Raw genomic sequence first — 21036 nt, forward strand, 5'->3', positions numbered from 1 at the left:
CTCCTGTCCCCCGGCGACCGGCTCGTACATAAAACATCCTCCATTCAGGCTGCAAGGGCGTCTATTTCTTCCTTAACTAGCTTTAATGGTGAGTTTCCATATTCCCACGACACTGACAGTGTCTTAGAAGTGTATCTTTCTAAAGTGCTTGTTAGCACTTGCAAAGACGCATCATTGATGCCATAGATTTGATACAGATGTAATGCATTTCATACTATTTGATGGAGACATTGACATAGTAAATAATTTATGTGCTTGAGGTTTCCTACCCTTCAGAATATGCTCATCTTTAATGTCTCATTAACGTGGGCTGATCAACAATATTTGCAATGAATATGTACAGTGCATTCTGAAAATATTCAGACCCCTTGACTTTTTCCACATTGTTACCTTACAGCCTTATTCTAAAATTGATTAAATCGTTTTTTTTCCCCTCATCAATCTACAGACAGTACCCCATAATGACAAAGCAAAAACAGGTTTTTAGATTTCTTTTTAAAAAACGGAGCAGGTTTTCATCAAGGATCTCTCTGTACCTTGCTCCATTCATCTTTCCCTCAATCCTGACTAGTCCCCCAGTCCCTGCCGTTGAAAAACATTCCCACAGCATGATGCTGCCACTACCATGCTTCACCGTAGGGATGGTGCCAGGTTTCCTCCAGCTGTGACGCTTGACATTCAGGCCATAGAGTTCAAACCTGGTTTCTTCAGACCAGAGAATCTTGTTTCTCATGTTCTGAGAATCCTTTAGGTTCTTTTGGCAAACTCCAAGCGGTCTATCATGTGCCTTTTACTCAGGAGTGGCTTCTGTCTGGCCACTCTACTACAAAGGCATGATTGGTGGAGTGGTGCAGAGATGGTTGTCCTTCTGGAAGGTTCTCCCATCTCCAAAGAGGAACTCTAGAGCTCTGTCAGTGACCATCGGGTTCTTGGTCACCTCCCTAATCAATGCCCTTCTCCCCCGATTGCTCAGTTTGGCCGGGCGGCCAGCTCTAGGAAGAGTCTTGGTGGTTCCAAACTTTTTCCATTTAAGAATGATGGAGGCCACTGTGTTCTTGGGGACCTTCAATGCTGCAGACATCTTTTGGTACCCTTCCCCAGATCTGTGCCTCGACACAATCCTGTCTCGACAATTCCTTCGACCTCATGGCTTGGTGTTTGCTCTGACATGCACTGTCAACTGTGGGACCTTATATAGACAGGTGTGTGCCTTTCCAAATCATGTCCGAGTGGGTCATTCCGAGTGGCGCAGTGTTGTAAGGCACTGCATCGCAGTGCTAGCTGTGCCACTAGAGATCCTGGTTCGAATCCAGGCTCTGTCATAGCCGGCCGCGACCGGGAGACCCATAGGGCGGCGCACAATTAGCCCAGCGTCGTCCAGGGTAGGGGAGGGAATGGCCGGCAGGGATGTAGCTCAGTTGGTAGAGCATGGCGTTTGCAACGCCAGGGTTTTGGGTTCGTTCCCCACGGGGGGCCAGTATGAAAAATATAAAAAATAATGTATGCACTCACTAACTGTAAGTCGCTCTGGATAAGAGCGTCTGGTAAATGACTAAAATGTAAATGTCCAATCAATTGAATTTACCACAGGTGGACTCCAATCAAGTTGTTGAAACATCTCAAGGATGATCAATGGAAACAGGATGCACCTGAGCTCAATTTCGAGTCTCATAGCAAAGTGTCTGAAACCTTACACTACCAGTCAAAGGTTTGGACACACCTACTCATTCAAGGGTTTTTCTTTAGTTGTACTATTTCTTACATTGTAGAATAATAGTGAAGACATCAAAACTATTAAATAACACATATGGAATCATGTAGTAACCAAAAAAACTAATGAAAATATATTTTATATTTGAGATTCTTCGGACAGCCACCCTTTGCCTTGATGACAGCTTTGCACACCCTTGGCATTCTCTCAACCAGCTTCATGAGGTAGTCACCTGGAATGCATTTCAATTAACAGGTGTACCTTCTTAAAAGTTAATTTGTGGAATTTATTTCCTTCTTAATGCGTTTTAGCCAATCAGTTGTGTTGTGACAAGGTGGGGGTGGTATACAGAAGATAGCCCTATTTGGTAAAAGACCAAGTCCATATTATGGCAAGAACAGCTCAAATAAGCAAATAGAAACGACAGTCCATCATCACTTTTAGATATGAAGGTCAGTCAATCAGGAACATTTCAACAACTTTGAAAGTTTCTTCAAGTGCAGTCGCAAAACCCATCAAGCCCTATGATGAAACTGGCTCTCATGAGGACCGCCACAGGATTGGAAGGCTAAGTTCATTAGAGTTACCTGCCTCAGAAATTGCAGCCCAAATAAATGCTTCACAGAGTTCAAGTAACAGACACATCTCAACATCAACAGTTCAGAGAGGACTGTGTGAATCAGGCCTTCATGGTCGAATTGCGACAAAGAAACCACTACTAAAGGACACCAATAATAAGAAGAGACCTGCTTGGGCCAAGAAACACAAGCAATGGACATTAGACAGGTGGAAATTTGTCCTTTGGTCTGAAGTCCAAATTTGAGATTTTTGCTTCCAACCGCCGCGTCTTTGTGAGACGTGGTGTGGGTGAACATATGATCTCTGCATGTGTAGTTCCCACCATAAAGCATGGAAGAGGAGGTGTTATAGTGTGGGGGTGCTTTGCTGGTGACACTGTCTGTGATTTATTTAGAATGCAAGGCACACTTAACCAGCATGGCTACCACAGCATTCTGCAGCGATACGCCATCCCATCTGGTTTGGGCTTAGTGGGACTATCATTTGTTTTTCCACAGGACAATGATCCAACACACCTCCAGGCTGTGTAAGGGCTATTTTACCAAGATGGAGAGTGATGGAATGCTGCATCAGATTACCTGGCCTCTACAATCCCCCGACCTCAACCCAATTGAGATGGTTTGAGATGAGTCGGAGTGTGGGAACGGAGTGTGGGAACAGGTGAAGCTGGTTGAGAGAATGCCATGGTGTGCAAAGCTGTCATCAAGGCAAAGGGTGGCTATTTGAAGAATCTCAAATATAAAATATATTTTGATTTGTTTAACACTTTTTGGGTTAGTACATGATTCCAAATGTGTTATTTCATAGTTTTGATGTCTACACTATTATTCTACAATGTAGAAAATAGTAAAAATGAAGATAAACCCTTGAATGAGTAGGTGTGTCCAAACTTTTGACTGGTACTGTACGTAAATAAGGTATTTCTGTTGTTGTTTTTAAGTAACATTTGCACAAAAAAAAAAAAAAAAAAACTGTTTTCGCTTTGTCATTATGGGGTACCATGTGTAGATTGATGAGGTTTTTTATTTATTTAATCCATTTTAGAATAAGGCTGTAACGTAACAAAATGTGGAAAAAGGGAAAGGGGTCTGAATACTTTCCGAATGCACTGTATGTACACTTCTGTTGCCAAACCCTACACACATCCTGTTGGAACAATGTGTACTGAACAAAAATAAAACACGACATGTAAAGTGTTTGTCCCATGTTTTATGAGATTAAATAAAACGTCCCAGAAATATTCCATACGCACAAAAAGCGTATTTCTCAAAAATGTTGTGCAAAAATTTGTTTACATCCCTGTTAGTGAGCATTTCTCCTTTGCCAAGATAATCCATCCACCTGACAGGTGTGGCATATCAAGAACAATAATAGGCCACTCTAAAATGTGCAGTTTTGTCACACAACACAATGCCACAGATGTCTCAAGTTTTGAGGGAGCGTGCAATTGGTGTACTGGCTACAGGAATGTCCACCAGAGCTGTTGCCAGAGAATGTTCATTTCTCTACCATAAGCCGCCTCCAAAGTCGTTTTAGAGAATTTGGCAGTACGTCCAACCGGCCTCAAAACCGTAGACCACGTGTTACCACGCCAGCCCAGGACCTCCACATCCGGCTTTTTCACCTGCGAGAAATCGTCTGAGACCAGCCACCTGGACAGCTGATGAAACTGAGGAGTATTTCTGTCTGTAATAAAGCCTTTTTGTGGGTAAAAACGTATTCTGATTGGCTGGGCCTGGCTCCACAGTGGGTGGGCCTATGCCCTCCCAGGCCCACCCATGGCTGTGCCCCTGCCCAGTCATGTGAAATCCATAGATTAGGGCCTAATGAATTCATTTCAATTGACTGATTTCCCTATATGAACTGTAACTCAGTAAAATTTGAGAACTTGCTGCATGTTGCGTTTATATCTTTGTTCAGTTACAGTGGGGAAAAACAGTCTTTAGTCAGCCACCAATTGTGCAAGTTCTCCCACTTAAAAAGATGAGAGAGGCCTGTAATTTTCATCATAGGTACACGTGACAGACAAATTGAGATTTTTTTTCTCCAGAAAATCACATTGTAGGATTTTTTATGAATTTATTTGCGAATTATGGTGGAAAATAAGTATTTGGTCACCTACAAACAAGCAAGATTTCTGGCTCTCACAGACCTGTAACTTCTTCTTTAAGAGGCTCCTCTGTCCTCCACTCATTACCTGTATTAATGGCACCTGTTTGAACTTGTTATCAGTATAAAAGACACCTGTCCACAACCTCAAACAGTCACACTCCAAACTCCACTATGGCCAAGACCAAAGAGCTGTCAAAGGACACCAGAAACAAAATTGTAGACCTGCACCAGGCTGGGAAGACTGAATCTGCAATAGGTAAGCAGCTTGGTTTGAAGAAATCAATTGTGGGAGCAATTATTAGGAAATGGAAGACATACAAGACCACTGATAATCTCCCTCGATCTGGGGCTCCACACAAGATCTCACCCCGTGGGGTCAAAATGATCACAAGAACGGTGAGCAAAAATCCCAGAACCACACGGGGGGACCTAGTGAATGACCTGCAGAGAGCTGGGACCAAAGTAACAAAGCCTACCATCAGTAACACACTACGCCGCCAGGGACTCAAATCCTGCAGTGCCAGACGTGTCCCCCTGCTTAAGCCAGTACATGTCCAGGCCCGTCTGAAGTTTGCTAGAGTGCATTTGGATGATCCAGAAGAGGATTGGGAGAATGTCATATGGTCAGATGAAACCAAAATATAACCTTTTGGTAAAAACTCAACTCGTCGTGTTTGGAGGACAAAGAATGCTGAGTTGCATCCAAAGAACAGCATACCTACTGTGAACCATGGGGGTGGAAACATCATGCTTTGGGGCTGTTTTTCTGCATAGGGACCAGGACGACTGATCCATGTAAAGGAAAAAATGAATGGGGCCATGTATCATGAGATTTTGAGTGAAAACCTCCTTCCATCAGCAAGGGCATTGAAGATGAAACGTGGCTGGGTCTTTCAGCATGACAATGATCCCAAACAGACCGCCCGGGCAACGAAGGAGTGGCTTCGTAAGAAACATTTCAAGGTCCTGGAGTGGCCTAGCCAGTCTCCAGATCTCAACCCCATAGAAAATCTTTGGAGGGAGTTGAAAGTCTGTGTTGCCCAGCGACAGCCCCAAAACATCACTGCTCTAGAGGAGATCTGCATGGAGGAATGGGCCAAAATACCAGCAACAGTGTGTGAAAACCTTGTGAAGACTTACAGAAAACGTTTGACCTGTGTCATTGCCAACAAAGGGTATATAACAAAGTATTGAGAAACTTTTGTTATTGACCAAATACTTATTTTCCACCATAATTTGCAAATAAATTCATTAAAAATCCTACAATGTGATTTTCTGGATTTTTTCTCTCCTCATTTTGTCTGTCATAGTTGACGTGTACCTATGATGAAAATTACAGGCCTCTCATCTTTTTAAGTGGGAGAACTTGCACAATTGGTGGCTGACTAAATACTTTTTTCCCCCACTGTACATTTAACCTTTATCCTGGTTACAGCTGGGGCCTGTTCAGGAAGGTGCAGAACGTTGTGTAGAACAGGGAATAATGTCAGCTCTATTAATTACTATCTGCACATTCAGAATGTTTCACAATGTGTGCAGTTTATTTTTTTTCCAACAAGCATTAAAACCTGATTCAGCTAATTGTCAAGACCTTGATAAGATGCATTTGGTGTTTTAATGCTCAAACAGATGTTTTTGGGGGGCTGCTGGCAGTGAGTTGGTCTCTATTCTTGTGCACTGCACACACAACCCGCTGGGTACACCATGTCATTTCAACATGGAGAATTGGGTCATATTTGGTAGATACAAAAAGACTAAATGCCCTTAAGTTGATGACTTTTATCAGTTTTCCACGTTGATTCAACGTCATCACATAGATTTTTTTGGGTTGAAATGACGTGGAAACAACATTGATTCAACCAATTTATGCCTAGTGGGTTGTGTGTCCAATCAAGATAATCCTCTGACATATGTATGCTAGCAGACATTATAGTGAGACTTTTCCTTCACGCTCTCGTGCGTTGTGGATCGTTTGAGCTCTGAATGTACCAAGGCCTGCCTGACTGCCCCTCTGTGTTCGCTTTGTATTGCGAAATACGATCTAGAGGTGGCGGTACACTCCAAGATGGCTCTGAGGGCCTTCTCTCGTCTTCTCTTGGTTTACTTCCTCTTGGTCAAAGGTAATGTGGCTGTGACTGCATTCCAGTAGAGGGGGACAAGCTATGCCCTGTTCTTGCTGGGCCCTGTCAATTCACACAACTTTTAACCGAGTGTGAAGACGTCTCAGATAATTGTGTGATCTTTTAAACCAAAATCAAATAAGTTGTATAGATGTGTATAAGTAAGTGTGAGTTCAAAGCAATCATGCAATCAGTAGCCTATATCTTAGCTTTCATTATTTGATTGTTGACATGATTCATGTCAGATTTCCTACTAAAACAAATTAAGAGTTAATTTCCAAAACGTTATATCCACCAATTTTCCACATTTGTTTTTTTTCATCAAAAATGAATGCTTTTGGTTACCTTTATGTGTGTCCTCAGATTTTTTATTAATAGATTTTAGATGTTTATTGCAAAACGCTATATATCCATTGTTTAGCTGGAATGGAATGTTCGTATCCTGTATATTTAACATATAAATTCAACACATCATACATTTAGCCTCATGCTATAGTGTTTGTTTAGAGTTAGTATTTGGTTAGACCTTGTTCCAAATGGCACCCTATTCCCTATATACAGATGTAGGATCTTAATTTGAGCCAGTTTGCTACAGAGGGAAAATAATCCTGCAGCAACAGGAAATTAGAATTATTATGTGTATTATAATAAATTGACATTATTGTAGGGGTTGATACATTTTTCGTAAGGGAAAATCAAGTCTGAAATTTCAAAGTGGAAATTAGAAACTTCAGAAGCCTTTTTAAACCTCAAATACACTACAAGTTTTACATTTCCCACATTGCATGAAAGTTCTTCTTCAACAGGGAATTTCTATCTGCAACGTTCAAGAAAGGTTTTCAACTGAACGTGGCCCTGGTAACATTACCAGTAGCCTATATGAAAACATTTGGTGGCACAAAAAGAAAGGAAAAGGAATAGCAAACAATTTATTGACTAAATTCCTCTTGCCACTACACTATATCTGACTGGGTAAATAACATTATTTTGACTTAATTTGGACCAAGTGACTCAGACTTGAGCACTTGGACCAGGACTGGAGCACTGGGACTTGGACTTCAGCCATATGGACTCGTGACTCGACTCGACTCGTGATTCGACCATTGGTGACTCGGACTTGGACTCGGACTCGAGCACAGGGGACTTGAGACTCGATTCGGACCCAAGGTTTAGGGACTCAACTACATCACTGGGCAAAACAGTACATATGTTTGTGCATATGGAAGTCAGTGATTTATGTTTACTATATGTTGATGAGGCACACACACACACACACACACATACATATATATATATATATATATATATATATATATATATATATATATATATATATATATATATATATATATATATATATATATATATATATATATATATATATATATATATATATATATATATATAAATGAGATGTAACTAAAATGGCCCACTGTTTTATCATTTTGACTAACTACACTAAATCATTATTCAAAAATGTGACTTAATGATATTTTAGTCAAAATGACTAAGACTAGACTAAATATAAAAAAAGAGTGCCAAAATTAACACTGACCTAAACATAGCTCCTACCCCAACTCAGGACTAATGACACTGTTGCTGCCGTCCTGCTCGCTCCAGATGGCGTGAAACAAGTTGTCGGATTGTAACAGCGTATCTTGTGTCGAGGCGGTAAAGTCAGGCAGTAAAGTCAGACATGGAGTGGGCCTCTCTCCGTCTGGAATGGAATAGAAGCAGAGGTGTGCCCGAAAGAGACCCTAGATAAGCCACTTTTAACTCAGTGGGCTAAAACATGCTGGCCTTAATAACGCTTTCCCCTTGTAAAAGCTGTAACCTCATTATCAGTGCTGTAGCCTCTTGGGAGACAGGGTGTGAGCAGGGGAATAATACCTAATGAACTGAACCACTAATGTGGTGGTTAATGTTTGTTGATTATTGGACCATTGCTCCATTTATTTGTATGTTTATTTGTATGTGTACATTTACTACATTAGCACTTTAGCTGCATCAGATAAACATGAGGCTTAACCATTTCCTCCTGTGGCTGTTACCAACACAAAAAGGTTTTGTTTTGCGCCTCCGTTTATGGCCTGGAGTGAGTGCACGCTGGGCTATATATACAAAGAATCCCATCATTAACCACTGTCAGCAGCTGCTCGTGGTGTGCTATTTTAAAGTGCTCTGATGTGTAATATCAGAAGAGCTAACGTGGAGGGCAGTGTGATGTTTCTTCACACCCCTCCGTTCACCTGCCCAGTTCCTTCACACATGTTTGCACACAAACCTCGCGACTTGTAAACCCCAAACAAGTATGCGCCCTTGGTATGCATAATCCCATGTGTTTTAGTCCAGTTTCAGCTCCAATTGAAAGACATCTTCAATTGTCCTCTCAGTTCAACATTAATTAGTTTGTGAAATGGGTAAAGTTTATTTTAAGGGCGATGAAATGTAAACCATCTGCCATTGTAAATTGCTTTGGGTCAGTTTAATATTTGATAAGTTATATTCTTGCCATTATATTATGAAACAAGTTTAAATTGAAGATTACCTAGTTCAAAACAAATTACAGAACATTGTTGTCTCGGGAACCTCTTGGAAACAAGATGATTTATCTTTAAGGAGGATTTGATCTGGCAAAATATGTTTTACGGTGTTACTCCATTGATGTTTGTGTTGTCATGAGAGACTTGTCAGTGGCCCACTCTTACAGAGTGGCTTCAAGTGCCCTCTCATCTATTCAAAATGTTATGCCAGAGTTGTTTAACAGAAAGAAAATATCACCCATGGACACTTTGGGCAAAACCTTCAGTGTCACGTGGCACCCTAATCTCTCATGATGACAGCTCTCCATCCATCTAAAATAGGCTAATTTGTCATAGATTCTGTCCTGCAAAGACCAGCGTTCATCACTCTGTCAGTAAGCTAGTTTCTCAGATGTGTTTGTGCCAAGGAACTGTAGCTAGATAGATTCTTAATCTTGAGCACTGTTTTACTAGTCACAAAACAAGACAACATGTATTTCCTTTTACATTATTCTGTTGATTTAGACAACTATTGTTGTCTATAGTGCAATATAACTTTTAGATTAATTTTGCAACTACTGAACAAGTTATTTTATCTGACTTTTCATAACTACATCACAGTGGCTATAGCCAGATGAGTTTTAATGTGCAATAGTGATTTAATAGAAGACGTTGGTTTTTAGCTTAAATATTTTGAAAAACACTTCCATCTAGTCAGTCAGATGGACTTTGTAATACATTTAAAGAGAAGAACTAGAGCCACATTTCAGGCTTAACTTACTGAATATTTGTGATTCTTCTAAGACGATTTTTTAAAATATTGACTGAAAGATTCCACCTGATTATTCAAAATCATAGGAAATCTGCTGTATTCCAAACTAAGCATAGACAATGTAAACCAATGAAAAGATAAGGGAGTGCAAATAAATACTGTTTTTAAGTGTCAGTGTAGCTGTAGGTGGGTGTGGTGGTGGAATCAGGCGCAGGACGCAGAACGTAAGTCCAAAAGACTTTAGTAGATGCACAAACACAAGCACGAATAAATGCCCTGAGGCGAGAACTCCGCACGCAGGCGAAAACAAACGGGCGCACTAAACAGGTGCGACAAAACACTCCAAACAATGGAGAACAGCTCAACCGAGCAAACAGTATACGCACTAGCCAACCGTACGACAGTAAAACAATCACACACAACACTAGACAAACACAACGAGAACTTATAGGACACTAATGACACTAAACGATAACAGGTGTAACAACAATCAGACAAAAGCAAACGAACATAGAAACATGCAACGGTGGCAGCTAGTATTCCGGAGACGACGAACGCCGAAGCCTGCCCGAGCAAGGAAGAGAGGCAGCCTCGGCCGAAACCGTGACATTAAGGGCTAGTCATGTCTATCAACTTTCAACTATCGACTCAACTTTTTCATTTTAAATTCAATTATTATTTAAAATATTAAACAATGATTTATTATATACTAATTGTGTGATAAATTTGACAGATTTATTTTGTTAGTTCCTGTCACTTCATATTTTTTGTATTATTTCCATGACTGAGGTGGGCATCTGACTTTGTTATGTAAGCCCCGTCTACAACCACATTGAGGTAACATGAGGACAACAGAATATTATCTGAATAATTTCTCTTTTAGGTGCCCATGCCATTTCCTCGAAGAAACCCTGCAATCGTGGCTTTTTCCAAAGTCTCTTCTGCTGCCTCTGTCACAAAGAAACAAAGCAAATCCCCATCAACAACAATGACCCCTTATTGGTGGAAGAAAATGGGACCATTTCAAAAGTAAGCTGTCTTCGTCCTTACATCCCTCTCTCCCTCTTGCCCTTTCTTGTGATGTCGACTATCTCACACGTGGTCAACATGATTGAGAGCCACATGGTCGGTACACATGTTTTCTTTGCGCTATGTCCTTTCATGTTTACAAGCTCTCTGGTCAATAAACTATTGCAGTTCGCCCTTAAAAGTAAATATTTTCTACCAATAAATCAATCCAGATGACAGCACGAGTAAAAAAACATATCAAATAAAATCAGCACACACTATAATGTATTATCAGACCACAGTCATTCTGTGTCGGTGTATTAAGGCACATTACTTAATAGCATTCCGTACTAAACAGGAGATGATATCAGGCTATTCCAATTTTTTGGCAGATGACAAAGCCGCCCAAGACTCTATTGAACACATTCTTGGAAAACAACATGGCAGTTAGCTCGCTACGGACAGATCAGGTGTTCAAGACTCTATTGAACACATTCTTGGAGAACAACATGTTAGTTAGCTCACTACGGACAAATCAGGTGTTCAAGACTCTATTGAACACATTCTTGGAAAACAACATGTTAGTTAGCTCGCTACGGACAAATCAGGTGTTCAAGACTCTATTGAACACATTCTTGGAAAACAACATGGCAGTTAGCTCGCTATGGACAGATCAGGTGTTCAAGACGCTTCTCGGGTGTCAGTTTCAGATTTATGCCTTACTTCAGCTTTTTATAGTGATTTGATATTCCAGGAGTTATTTGTCACGTCTCTTGAAGCCCCAAAATAAATTGCTAAGTCTCCTGGAGAGGGAGCTGTGTGCTAGGCTCAGTGTGGTTGTGACCTCCTGTCATGTCAACATGTACACTGCTGCTGCTGTCTCAGACGGGCTGTGGACTCTGTGAATACCCCCAGCAGTGCAAGCCACCAGTACCAAAGGAGCTGTCTGTGAACTACCAGCCCTCTGGAGAAAACAAGTCTCTCTCTCTATGCTTGGAAGAGTTTAAAACCTCTGAACCCTACAAACCTATTGGAGAAGGTCAGCTCTCTGTGTACCTAAAGAAGCACTCTGGTCAAAGCAAAGCTTTTGACACATCTGCCAAAAGCATGCCTGCTGAACACTGTGAGGTGTCTGAACTAATTGAAGCCATGGATTCAAGCGAGCCTTCTGAGCAATCTGCTGAACCCTGCATCATTGTGGACGAAATCAAAAACTCTTTGGACTATACTGAACCCCAAAAGGTCAATGGACAGATTGATCCCTCTGTGCACAGTGCCGATCATTACAACATGAATGGAGAACATGCAGAGGAGAGCAAACCTTCTGTGCATTATAATAGGCATTCTGTGGGCTTTGAGCAATGCATCAATAAGCCCTGTGAGGACTATCCAGCTCTTCACAAGCACACTAATCAGTGTAAGTCTTCCGAGTTAAGCAAATCATTTGAACAATGTACTCAACATTGTGAGTGCTTTGAGTTCAGCAAGTCCTCTGAGCACTGTGCTAATGACTGTCTAGCTTCTGTATTTAGGCAACACTGCGAACATTGCACAGGACACTTTCAGTCATCTGAACAATGCAAGCCTTCTGATCAACACTGTATGTCCTTTGAGCCAAGCAAACCTGCTGAGAGCTCTGTGTTTTTTGAGCAATGTAAGATATATGACTTCATACCTGACATCTCTGAATCCACTAAATCAATCAGATCATTTGAGCACTGCACTGGTATTTGTGAGTATTCAGAAAAATACAATCATATTGAACACCCAACAGAATATAATGAGACTACAATGCCATGTAATGAGGATTTAAAGCCCTCTGAGCCAACAGTTCAACAAATTGAAATCTGTGGGCTTTTTGACTCTGAGTTTTGCACAACATTAGAACCTATACATTCTTCAGATTTGAACAAGCCTTCTCAACGCTATGCTGAACAAGTTGTTCCCAATGAAAGTAGACATGTCTCTAAAGTTTGTGAACCCACTGAGCAAACTCTGCTTACTGAACAAAGCAGTCATCAATCTGCTGAATATGATATACCCTCTGGGCACTGTGAACTGCAAAACAATCTCTACGAGCAAAGTGAGACAAGTGTACAGTGTGAACTGTCTGAGCGATGTAATTCTTGTGAGAGGTGTCCCGGTCAACATCAAAGCATAAATGACAAGTACTATGAGCCTAGCATTGCATTATATTCTGAGGAAGACAAGTCTTCTGAGTGCTCATCCATTGAAACAAGGTATTTTGAATCTTGCATAGATGACAGTATGAATTCAGACCCATTAACTGATTCAGCTGAATCCTATGAAGCATTAGTGGAAGAAGGAGCACCGGACAAATCCAGTGATGATAAAGTTAAATTCTGTTCAGAGATATGGGAATCTTTTGACAATTGTCCAGATGCGGTAGAATGTGAGGAAAGCAATCCTGATGAAGACAAACCTCACTCGGATGCAGTCGTTGTTGAGGAATTCTTTGACTTATTCGATAAAGAGGATACTTATACCTTTTCTCAAAGGCGACCTTATACCTCCTGTTTTGAAGGGGGAGGGGTTCATGAGCACATTTCTGAACAACTTAAACCTCACGTGTCTATTATGAATGAGGAAGAAACACATATGCCCTGTGCCAAAAAAGGGCTTGAACCACTTGCTTTAGATGAGAAAATCAATGAGAATGAAGATTTTAGTCAAGAAGAAGTTGATGAATCTTATGAAACTTGTGCTGAGGACAGACAATTGAATGTAGACTGTGCTGATGATGAGGCATCAGCCTCTGGATCCTTTGCAGAGGAGGAAACATGTGAATCTTGTTTTGAAGAAGCCTCAGCTTATGAAGTTGACGTTTATGAAGCTTTTGTAGCAAAAGAAAATGCTATTAAGGCTGAGGCCCACAAGCCCTTTGTTGAGGAAGATGAACTTTGCATTGCTGAAGATAAAGCTGGTGAGGCTCAGGCCAATGAACCCTTAGTTGATGAGGACAACATGTACGAACACAGTGCAGAGGAAGCTTCTCATGGATCCTCTGCTGATGTGTCTTTTGTTGACGATGATGAAGCATATGAGGGCCAAAATGATCAGACTTATGAACCATGCTTTGAAAAAGAGAAAACTTGTGATGAAGAAAACCAGAAAATACGCATCACAGAAGATGAATTATACAAGCCATATGCTAGAGACAAAGCTTATGGATCCTATGAACAGTGTGGTGAAGATTGCATCGCATATGGCTGTGAACATACAACATTTTCCACCGAAGGGGAAGCTTATACACTCTGCACTGAGGAGAAAGCCTGTGATGAAGAGCACCATGAATATGAAAGCAAAGCCAATGAATCTAATGTAAACCAAGAAGCTAACGGATTCTGTGATGAAGAAGACTCTCATGATACATGTAATGAAGGAATTGATGACAGCACTCCTGAGACATATTTTAAAGATGGAGTGTGCACTGAGGAGGGAGAGCATGATGCTCCATGTGCTGAGGAGAGTGAATGTTCTGACTCATTTGAGGTTATAACCAAAGACACTGTATTATGCACTGAAGGAAGCAAACCAGCTATGCCTGATGGTATTGCATTCAATGGAGATCAAACTGATTCCTCTACAACCTCTTTGAAAGAGATAGATGAGCAAAACAAGTCATCTGAATTGTGTGAGGATCTGAACACACCATATCTGTCTGAGAACTGGGAGGAACACAATGGTGTCTCAGAGCATCTCCAACCCTCAGAGTCAGAGGACTTTTCAGAGCAGGTGTCTAAGAAAACAAGCCCCTCTTTCGATGGTGCTGAACATAGTAAAAACTCCATGGTCAGCGAGCCACCTGAACATCACGCCGAACAAACAGAGCCCGCTGAAAAAAGTGAGCTGGATGAGAAAATGGAGTCGCATGAATTCTTTAAGATTGTGGCCTCTGAACAACCAAGTGAGGAGTCTGAGGAGGAGCTGAGTGACGATGAGTCTGAGGAGTCCTGTGAATGCGAGTACTGCGTTCCACCTAGAGACCAGGTATTTTAAGGTCTTTGCACCTTTCTTCCACTGGAATAGCTGTGACATGCACCTCATTTGATTTAGAGCTTCGCTTTCAAATGATATATGAACGTTTCAGGTATTGCATCAAACTGAAATTTGACAGAGAAAATAGTCAAATGTGTTTGTCAATGTATTTGGCCTATTTTCTTTATGTATTGACCATTCAGTTTTAGTTTTGGCTTTGGATCAAATTTGTGGCAACAGAACTGAAATAAAGGAGGATATGGCTAAACATAGGGCTCTTATTGCTTGACACAGCGGGTGGTAAATGTCAACCTATAAAATATATGATCTCCTGACCTGGTTATTTACTCTGCTGGGGAAAACAAATTTGGATTGCACGGTATTATAGGCTGCTTATTTGGTCATCACATATTCTCTAGCTAGTATAGTCGGTTTCACAGTGTTGACTACTTGATGAGGGAAGGGTTAGCTCATAGTCAGCCCACAGACCCATGATAGTCCACAGTCACATTGACATTTACTTGTTCCATCAACAGAACACCAGCTGTTTGGAAATTGCTGTCTTATGCCCCCCTATGGACACACTCCTCTATAACTAATTTCTCTCAACCTCACAAGCAAACCTTTTATCAGTGTGTTTTCTCACTACGATTTCATGAGGTAATGTTATTAATCATCAGTTTAATTCATGACCCACATGCACATTTTTGAATGGTTTTTGCATCATGTCACAGTGTTGTCTTGATTTGCTTTAGAGCACAAACATTGCAAAATAATCCAATTGCATCTATGAATTTGATGTCATCATTTGGCTCTTCATTTACCTAACATCTACCTATTTGCGTTTAGGTCCCAGCAAAACCTCTGCTCCCTCAAATCAAATCAAAAGATGCAGGGAAGATCTGTGTGGTGATTGATTTGGATGAAACATTAGTGCACAGTTCATTCAAGGTAAGCTGATGTGTGTGACCCACTCTTTAAGGACAAATGCTAACGGACTAGACTTGATTGTTTTCCACTCTCTCTTTTATACTAATTAGTAGAGCAAAATGTAAATAATAATTTATTTGATGAAGAGCATTGTTTTTATTCTATGTCCATATCAATATTAATTTCTTCAAAAAGACTTCAAAAGCAAACATACTTTTAGGAGATCCTATACTCAAGGGATCAAGAAACACAATTCTTGCCAAATTCAAGCAAGTTCTTCAGGGTCAGATAACCACTCTTGTAATGGCCATGGTTAAAGAATACATTTGACTTCCAAGGAACCGTTCACACCTAGTATTGAAATTATAGTCCATATCAAATAATGTGTTATATGTCCCTTTGTGTTCACAACTTGCCTATACAAGTTTCATGATTGTATCTGCTGTGATCAGATTTATTTGGAATGTTAATTGTTGTTAATGAATGTTTAAGTTGTTAAAGGGATAGTTCGGGATTTTGGCAATGAAGCCCTTTATCTTAACATCCCACTGGGCACACACTAGTTGAATCAACGTTGTGTTCACGTCATTTCAATGAAATTACATTGAACCAACGTGGAATAGAGGTTGAATTGATGTCTGTGCCCAGTGGGTTGTGGATACCGTTTTTATGTCTCTGCGTACAGTTTGAAGAAAGTTGCTAACTAGCATTAGCACGATTGCTAACTAGCGTTAGCGCATTGACTGTAAGTCTATGGGAAGAGCTAGCATGCTAGTTGTTCCTACAGACTTCCAGTCATTGCGCTAACGCTAGTTAACATTGGATCGCAAAACTGCCTCTAACTTCCTTCGTATTGAACGCAGAGACATACAAATGGTATCCACGAGTTAATCTGACTGGGGAAGCAGATAAAGGACTTCATTGCCAAAATCCTGAACTATCCCTTTAATGGTTGAGTGCACCATTAAAAATGTTGTTGTGTGGCTTCTAGCAAGTATTCTTATCTATGCTACTCGGTATATCCACAATTGGCTGCGTAATGGGCATTATGTACTCTTGCCCACCACAGATGGTCTTGGCAATCTAATCACAGTCTGTCCCAAAGGATGTCACCGGATTGGGCCACAGGTTTAAACTATCAATGAAAGTGGCAGCATTTGATTGAAGGCGAGTTGTAGTGGTGCAGTTTTGAGGCACTTGTAGTTTTGGTTAGGGTGTATATAATTGGATTGATGTTCAGTTTTGATAGACCAAATGTTAATTTTGTCTCTGGAACAGCAGTGGAGATCTTTATTTATTTCAGCATCTTGAGAGAATGCGAATGCGCGCTTAGGGACCAGTTGTGTAGCCTCAACGTGCAATTTCTTTCAGCAAAATAAAAGCTGACAGTATTTCATTTTCAACCACATAAAATAATTTTTACAAACATGTTGTATCGTTTTCACAGCTTTTCATTTCCTTAAAACCGGTCAAACTGATGTCATTTGGAAATCTCCCTGGTCCCTAAACGTCCTCACTCCATGAGAGAAGCATAAATGAAAGAGAAAACTTTACCGGTGTCAACTAGATTGTTGATGGTGTAATTCCTGTCCTAGAACGGAAATTATAGTTTAGGTTCCACCTCAAAGACTGACTCAGGCTGCTATTCAGCAATTGGGGGTGGGAACGTGGTGGTGATTTCCACATGTTTCAGAGAAATAACAACAAATAGGCCACTGACTGACAGCTGTCAGTGTAACTAGCTAGCATGCTAACATTGGCCAGCTAATGAAAGTTATGTGAGCACCATTTCAGTTAAGACGGGTGAAAATAATGATTTCCTAAAAAAGAATATCAGCATACCTGTCAAGAGATGAGTCTAAGCTAAATAGTGCCTATACGAGCTGTTGACATGTTGAGGGTTGTTGTTTGATAATTACAATGAAACCGTGTCGGATTCCAGACGTCATTACAATTGGACATGCACACGGACATGATCAAATAGCTATATACTTTGTTCTCTCTTATCATTTCAGAAAGTATTCATACCCCTTGACTTATTCCACATTTTGTTGTGTTACAGCCTGAATTCAAAATTGATTAAATAGATTTTTGTATCTCACCCATCTACACACAATACCCCGTAATGACAAAGTGAAAACATGTTTTTAGAAATGTTAGCAAAGTTCTTAAAAATGAAATACAGAAATATCTCATTTACATAAGTATTCACACCCCTGAGTCAAAACATGTTAGAATCACCTTTGGCAGCGATTACAGCTGTGGGTATTTCTGGTTAAGTCTCTAAGAGCTTTGCACACCTGGATTGGACAATATTTGCACATTATTCTTATTTAAAAACTCTTCAAGCTCTGTCAAGTTGGTTGTTGATCATTCCTAGACAGCCATGTTCAAATCTTGCCATAGATTTTCAAGCCGATTTATGTCAAAACTGTAACTAGGCCACTCAGGAACATTCAATGTCATCTTGGTAGGCAAATCCAGTGTATATTGTCCTGTTGAAAGGTGAATTTGTCCCCCAGTGTCTGTTGGAAAGCAGACGGAACCAGGTTTTCCTCTAGGATTTTGCCTGTGCTTAGCTCTATTCCGTTTATTTTTATCCCAAAAAACTCCCTAATCCTTGCCGATGACAAGCATACCCATAACATTATGCAGCCACCACCCTGCTTGAAAATATGAAGATTGGTACTCATTGATGTGTTGTCCTAACACTTTGTATTCAGGACATAACGTTAATTTCTTTGCCACGTTTTTTGCAGTTTAACTTTAGTGACGTATTGCAAACAGGATGCATGTTTTGGAATATTTTTATTCTGTACAGGCTTCCTTATTTTCAATCTGTCATTTAGGTTAGTATTGTGGAGTAACTACAATCTTGTTGATCCATTCTCAGTTTTCTCCTATTGCAGTAAACTCTGTAACTGTTTCAAAGTCAACATTGTCCTCATGGTGAAATCCCTGAGCAGTTTCCTTCCTCTCCAGCAACTGAGTTAGAAAGGACGCCTGTATCTTTGTGGTGATTGGGTGTATTGATACCATCCAAAGTGTAATTAATAACTTTACCATGCTAAAAGGTATACTCAATATGTGCTTTTAGAACATTTTTCCCATCTACAAATAGGTGCCCTTCTTTGTGAGGCATTGGTAAACCTTCCTGGTCTTTGTGGTTGAAGCTGTGTTTGGAATTCACTGCTCGACTGAGGTACCTTAGATACAGTGAGGGAAAAAAAGTATTTGATCCCCTGCTGATTTTGTACGTTTGCCCACTGACAAAGAAATGATCAGTCTATAATTTTAATGGTAGGTTTATTTGAACAGTGAGAGACAGAATAACAACAAAATAATCCAGAAAAACGCATGTCAAAAATGTTATGAATTGATTTGCATTTTAATGAGGGAAATAAGTATTTGACCCCCTCTCAATCAGAAAGATTTCTGGATCCCAGGTGTCTTTTATACAGGTAACGAGCTGAGATTAGGAGCACAGTCTTAAAGGGAGTGCTCCTAAATAGCTTGTTACCTGTATAAAAGACACCTGTCCACAGAAGCAATCAATCAATCAGATTCCAAACTCTCCACCATGGCCAAGCCCAAAAAGCTCTCCAAGGATGTCAGGGACAAGATTGTAGACCTACACAAGGCTGGAATGGGCTACAAGACCATCGCCAAGCAGCTTGGTGAGAAGGTGACAACAGTTTGTGCGATTATTCGCAAATGGAAGAAACACAAAAGACCTGTCAATCTCCCTCGACCTGGGGCTCCATGCAAGATCTCACCTCGTGGAGTTACAATGATCATGAGAACGGTGAGGAATCAGCCCAGAACTACACGGGAGGATATTGACAATGATCTCAAGGCAGCTGGGACCATAGTCACCAAGAAAACAATTGGTAACACACTATGCCGTGAAGGACTGAAATCGTGCAGCGCCCGCAAGGTCCCCCTGCTCATGAAAGCACATATACAGGCCCGTCTGAAGTTTGCCAATGAACATCTGAATGATTCAGAGGAGAACTGGCTGAAAGTGTTGTGGTCGGATGAGACCAAAATTGAGCTCTTTGACATCAACTCAACTCGCCGTGTTTGGAGGAGGAGGAATGCTGCCTATGACCCCAAGAACACCATCCCCACCGTCAAACATGGAGGTGGAAACATTATGCTTTGGGGGTGTTTTTCTGCTAAGGGGACAGGACAACTTCACTACATCAAAGGGACGATGGACAGGGCCATGTACCGTCAAATCTTGGTTGAGAACCTCCTTCCCTCAGCCAGGGCATTGAAAATGGGTCGGGGATGGGTATTCCAGCATGACAATGACCCAAAACACACGGCCAAGGCAACAAAGGAGTGGCTCAAGAAGAAGCACATTTAAGGTCCTGGAGTGGCCTAGCCAGTCTCCAGACCTTAATCCCATAGAAAATCTGTGGAGGGAGCTGAAGGTTCGAGTTGCCAAACGTCAGCCTCGAAACCTTAATGACTTGGAGAAGATCTGCAAAGAGGAGTGGGACAAAATCCGGGTGTGTTCGTAAATTTAATCTGGAGTGCCAGAGTGTGCTCTTGGCATTCGTAAACTCAGTTGTCAGATTGGCCTTTCGTAAATTCGGCACGTTCAGAGTGTACACTAGACGCTCTGGCCGAAAAGTAGTGTTGATCCGAGCGTTCTGACCTAACAACAGCAGTCAAGCAACATTCTATTGAAATAGTTACAATGAACCATAATCCCAACTCATAACGTTACTACCCTGCATGAATCTGCAGGTAGCTAACCAACCAGGTTCAATGTTAGCTAGCTAACATTAGGCTATAACTAGCAATGCAAATGACTCTGAGATACAAATAATATTACTACACAGATCATACATGTAACGTTAGGTAGCTAGCCAGCCAGCTAACGTTAGCTAGCGAGCTAACAGTACACTTTAACTTGAAATGAAAACAACAATATTAGAAACATGTAATATCTGAAAATGTTGCTAGCTAGACTCTCTTACCCGTATACATGGATGGATGCTTCTCCCTCTCTGTCATGGATGCCATGGTTGCCGTTAGTTTGAAGATGTAATCCGGAGACAGGTGTTTTATACAACAGCCTTCTGTGTGGTCTCTTTTCGACTCCGTCTGCATATTTGCAATCTAACGCCAGAATTTTCTCCATCTCCTTAGCTATCATATTCTAATTTCACTGATTTCAAAACTCTTCTACTACTACGTGATATCTTTCAAGAAAGCCTCGTTAGAAAGGATTACCTACACATACTGACCAGCTCATATTATAGACAGAGG

The 21036-nt window shown here is 40.8% G+C and overlaps 1 protein-coding gene across 1 annotated transcript in view; it reads left to right on the top strand.

Annotated features, from left to right (window-relative positions):
* The window catches only part of LOC311129969 (carboxy-terminal domain RNA polymerase II polypeptide A small phosphatase 1-like), a gene marked incomplete at both ends in the record, with an annotated part of 66737 nt that overhangs the window by 827 nt on the left and 44874 nt on the right, over window positions 1-21036 (top strand). The window contains 2 exons of the mRNA XM_084162541.1: window positions 10700-10845; window positions 15673-15774. Of these exons, the coding sequence (XP_084018667.1) occupies window positions 10700-10845; window positions 15673-15774 (248 nt within the window). The remainder of the gene's footprint in view (window positions 1-10699; window positions 10846-15672; window positions 15775-21036) is intronic.

The sequence above is a fragment of the Coregonus lavaretus genome (genome assembly GCF_964263955.1).
Source record: "Coregonus lavaretus genome assembly, chromosome: 5".
NCBI classification, from domain to species: domain Eukaryota; kingdom Metazoa; phylum Chordata; class Actinopteri; order Salmoniformes; family Salmonidae; genus Coregonus; species Coregonus lavaretus.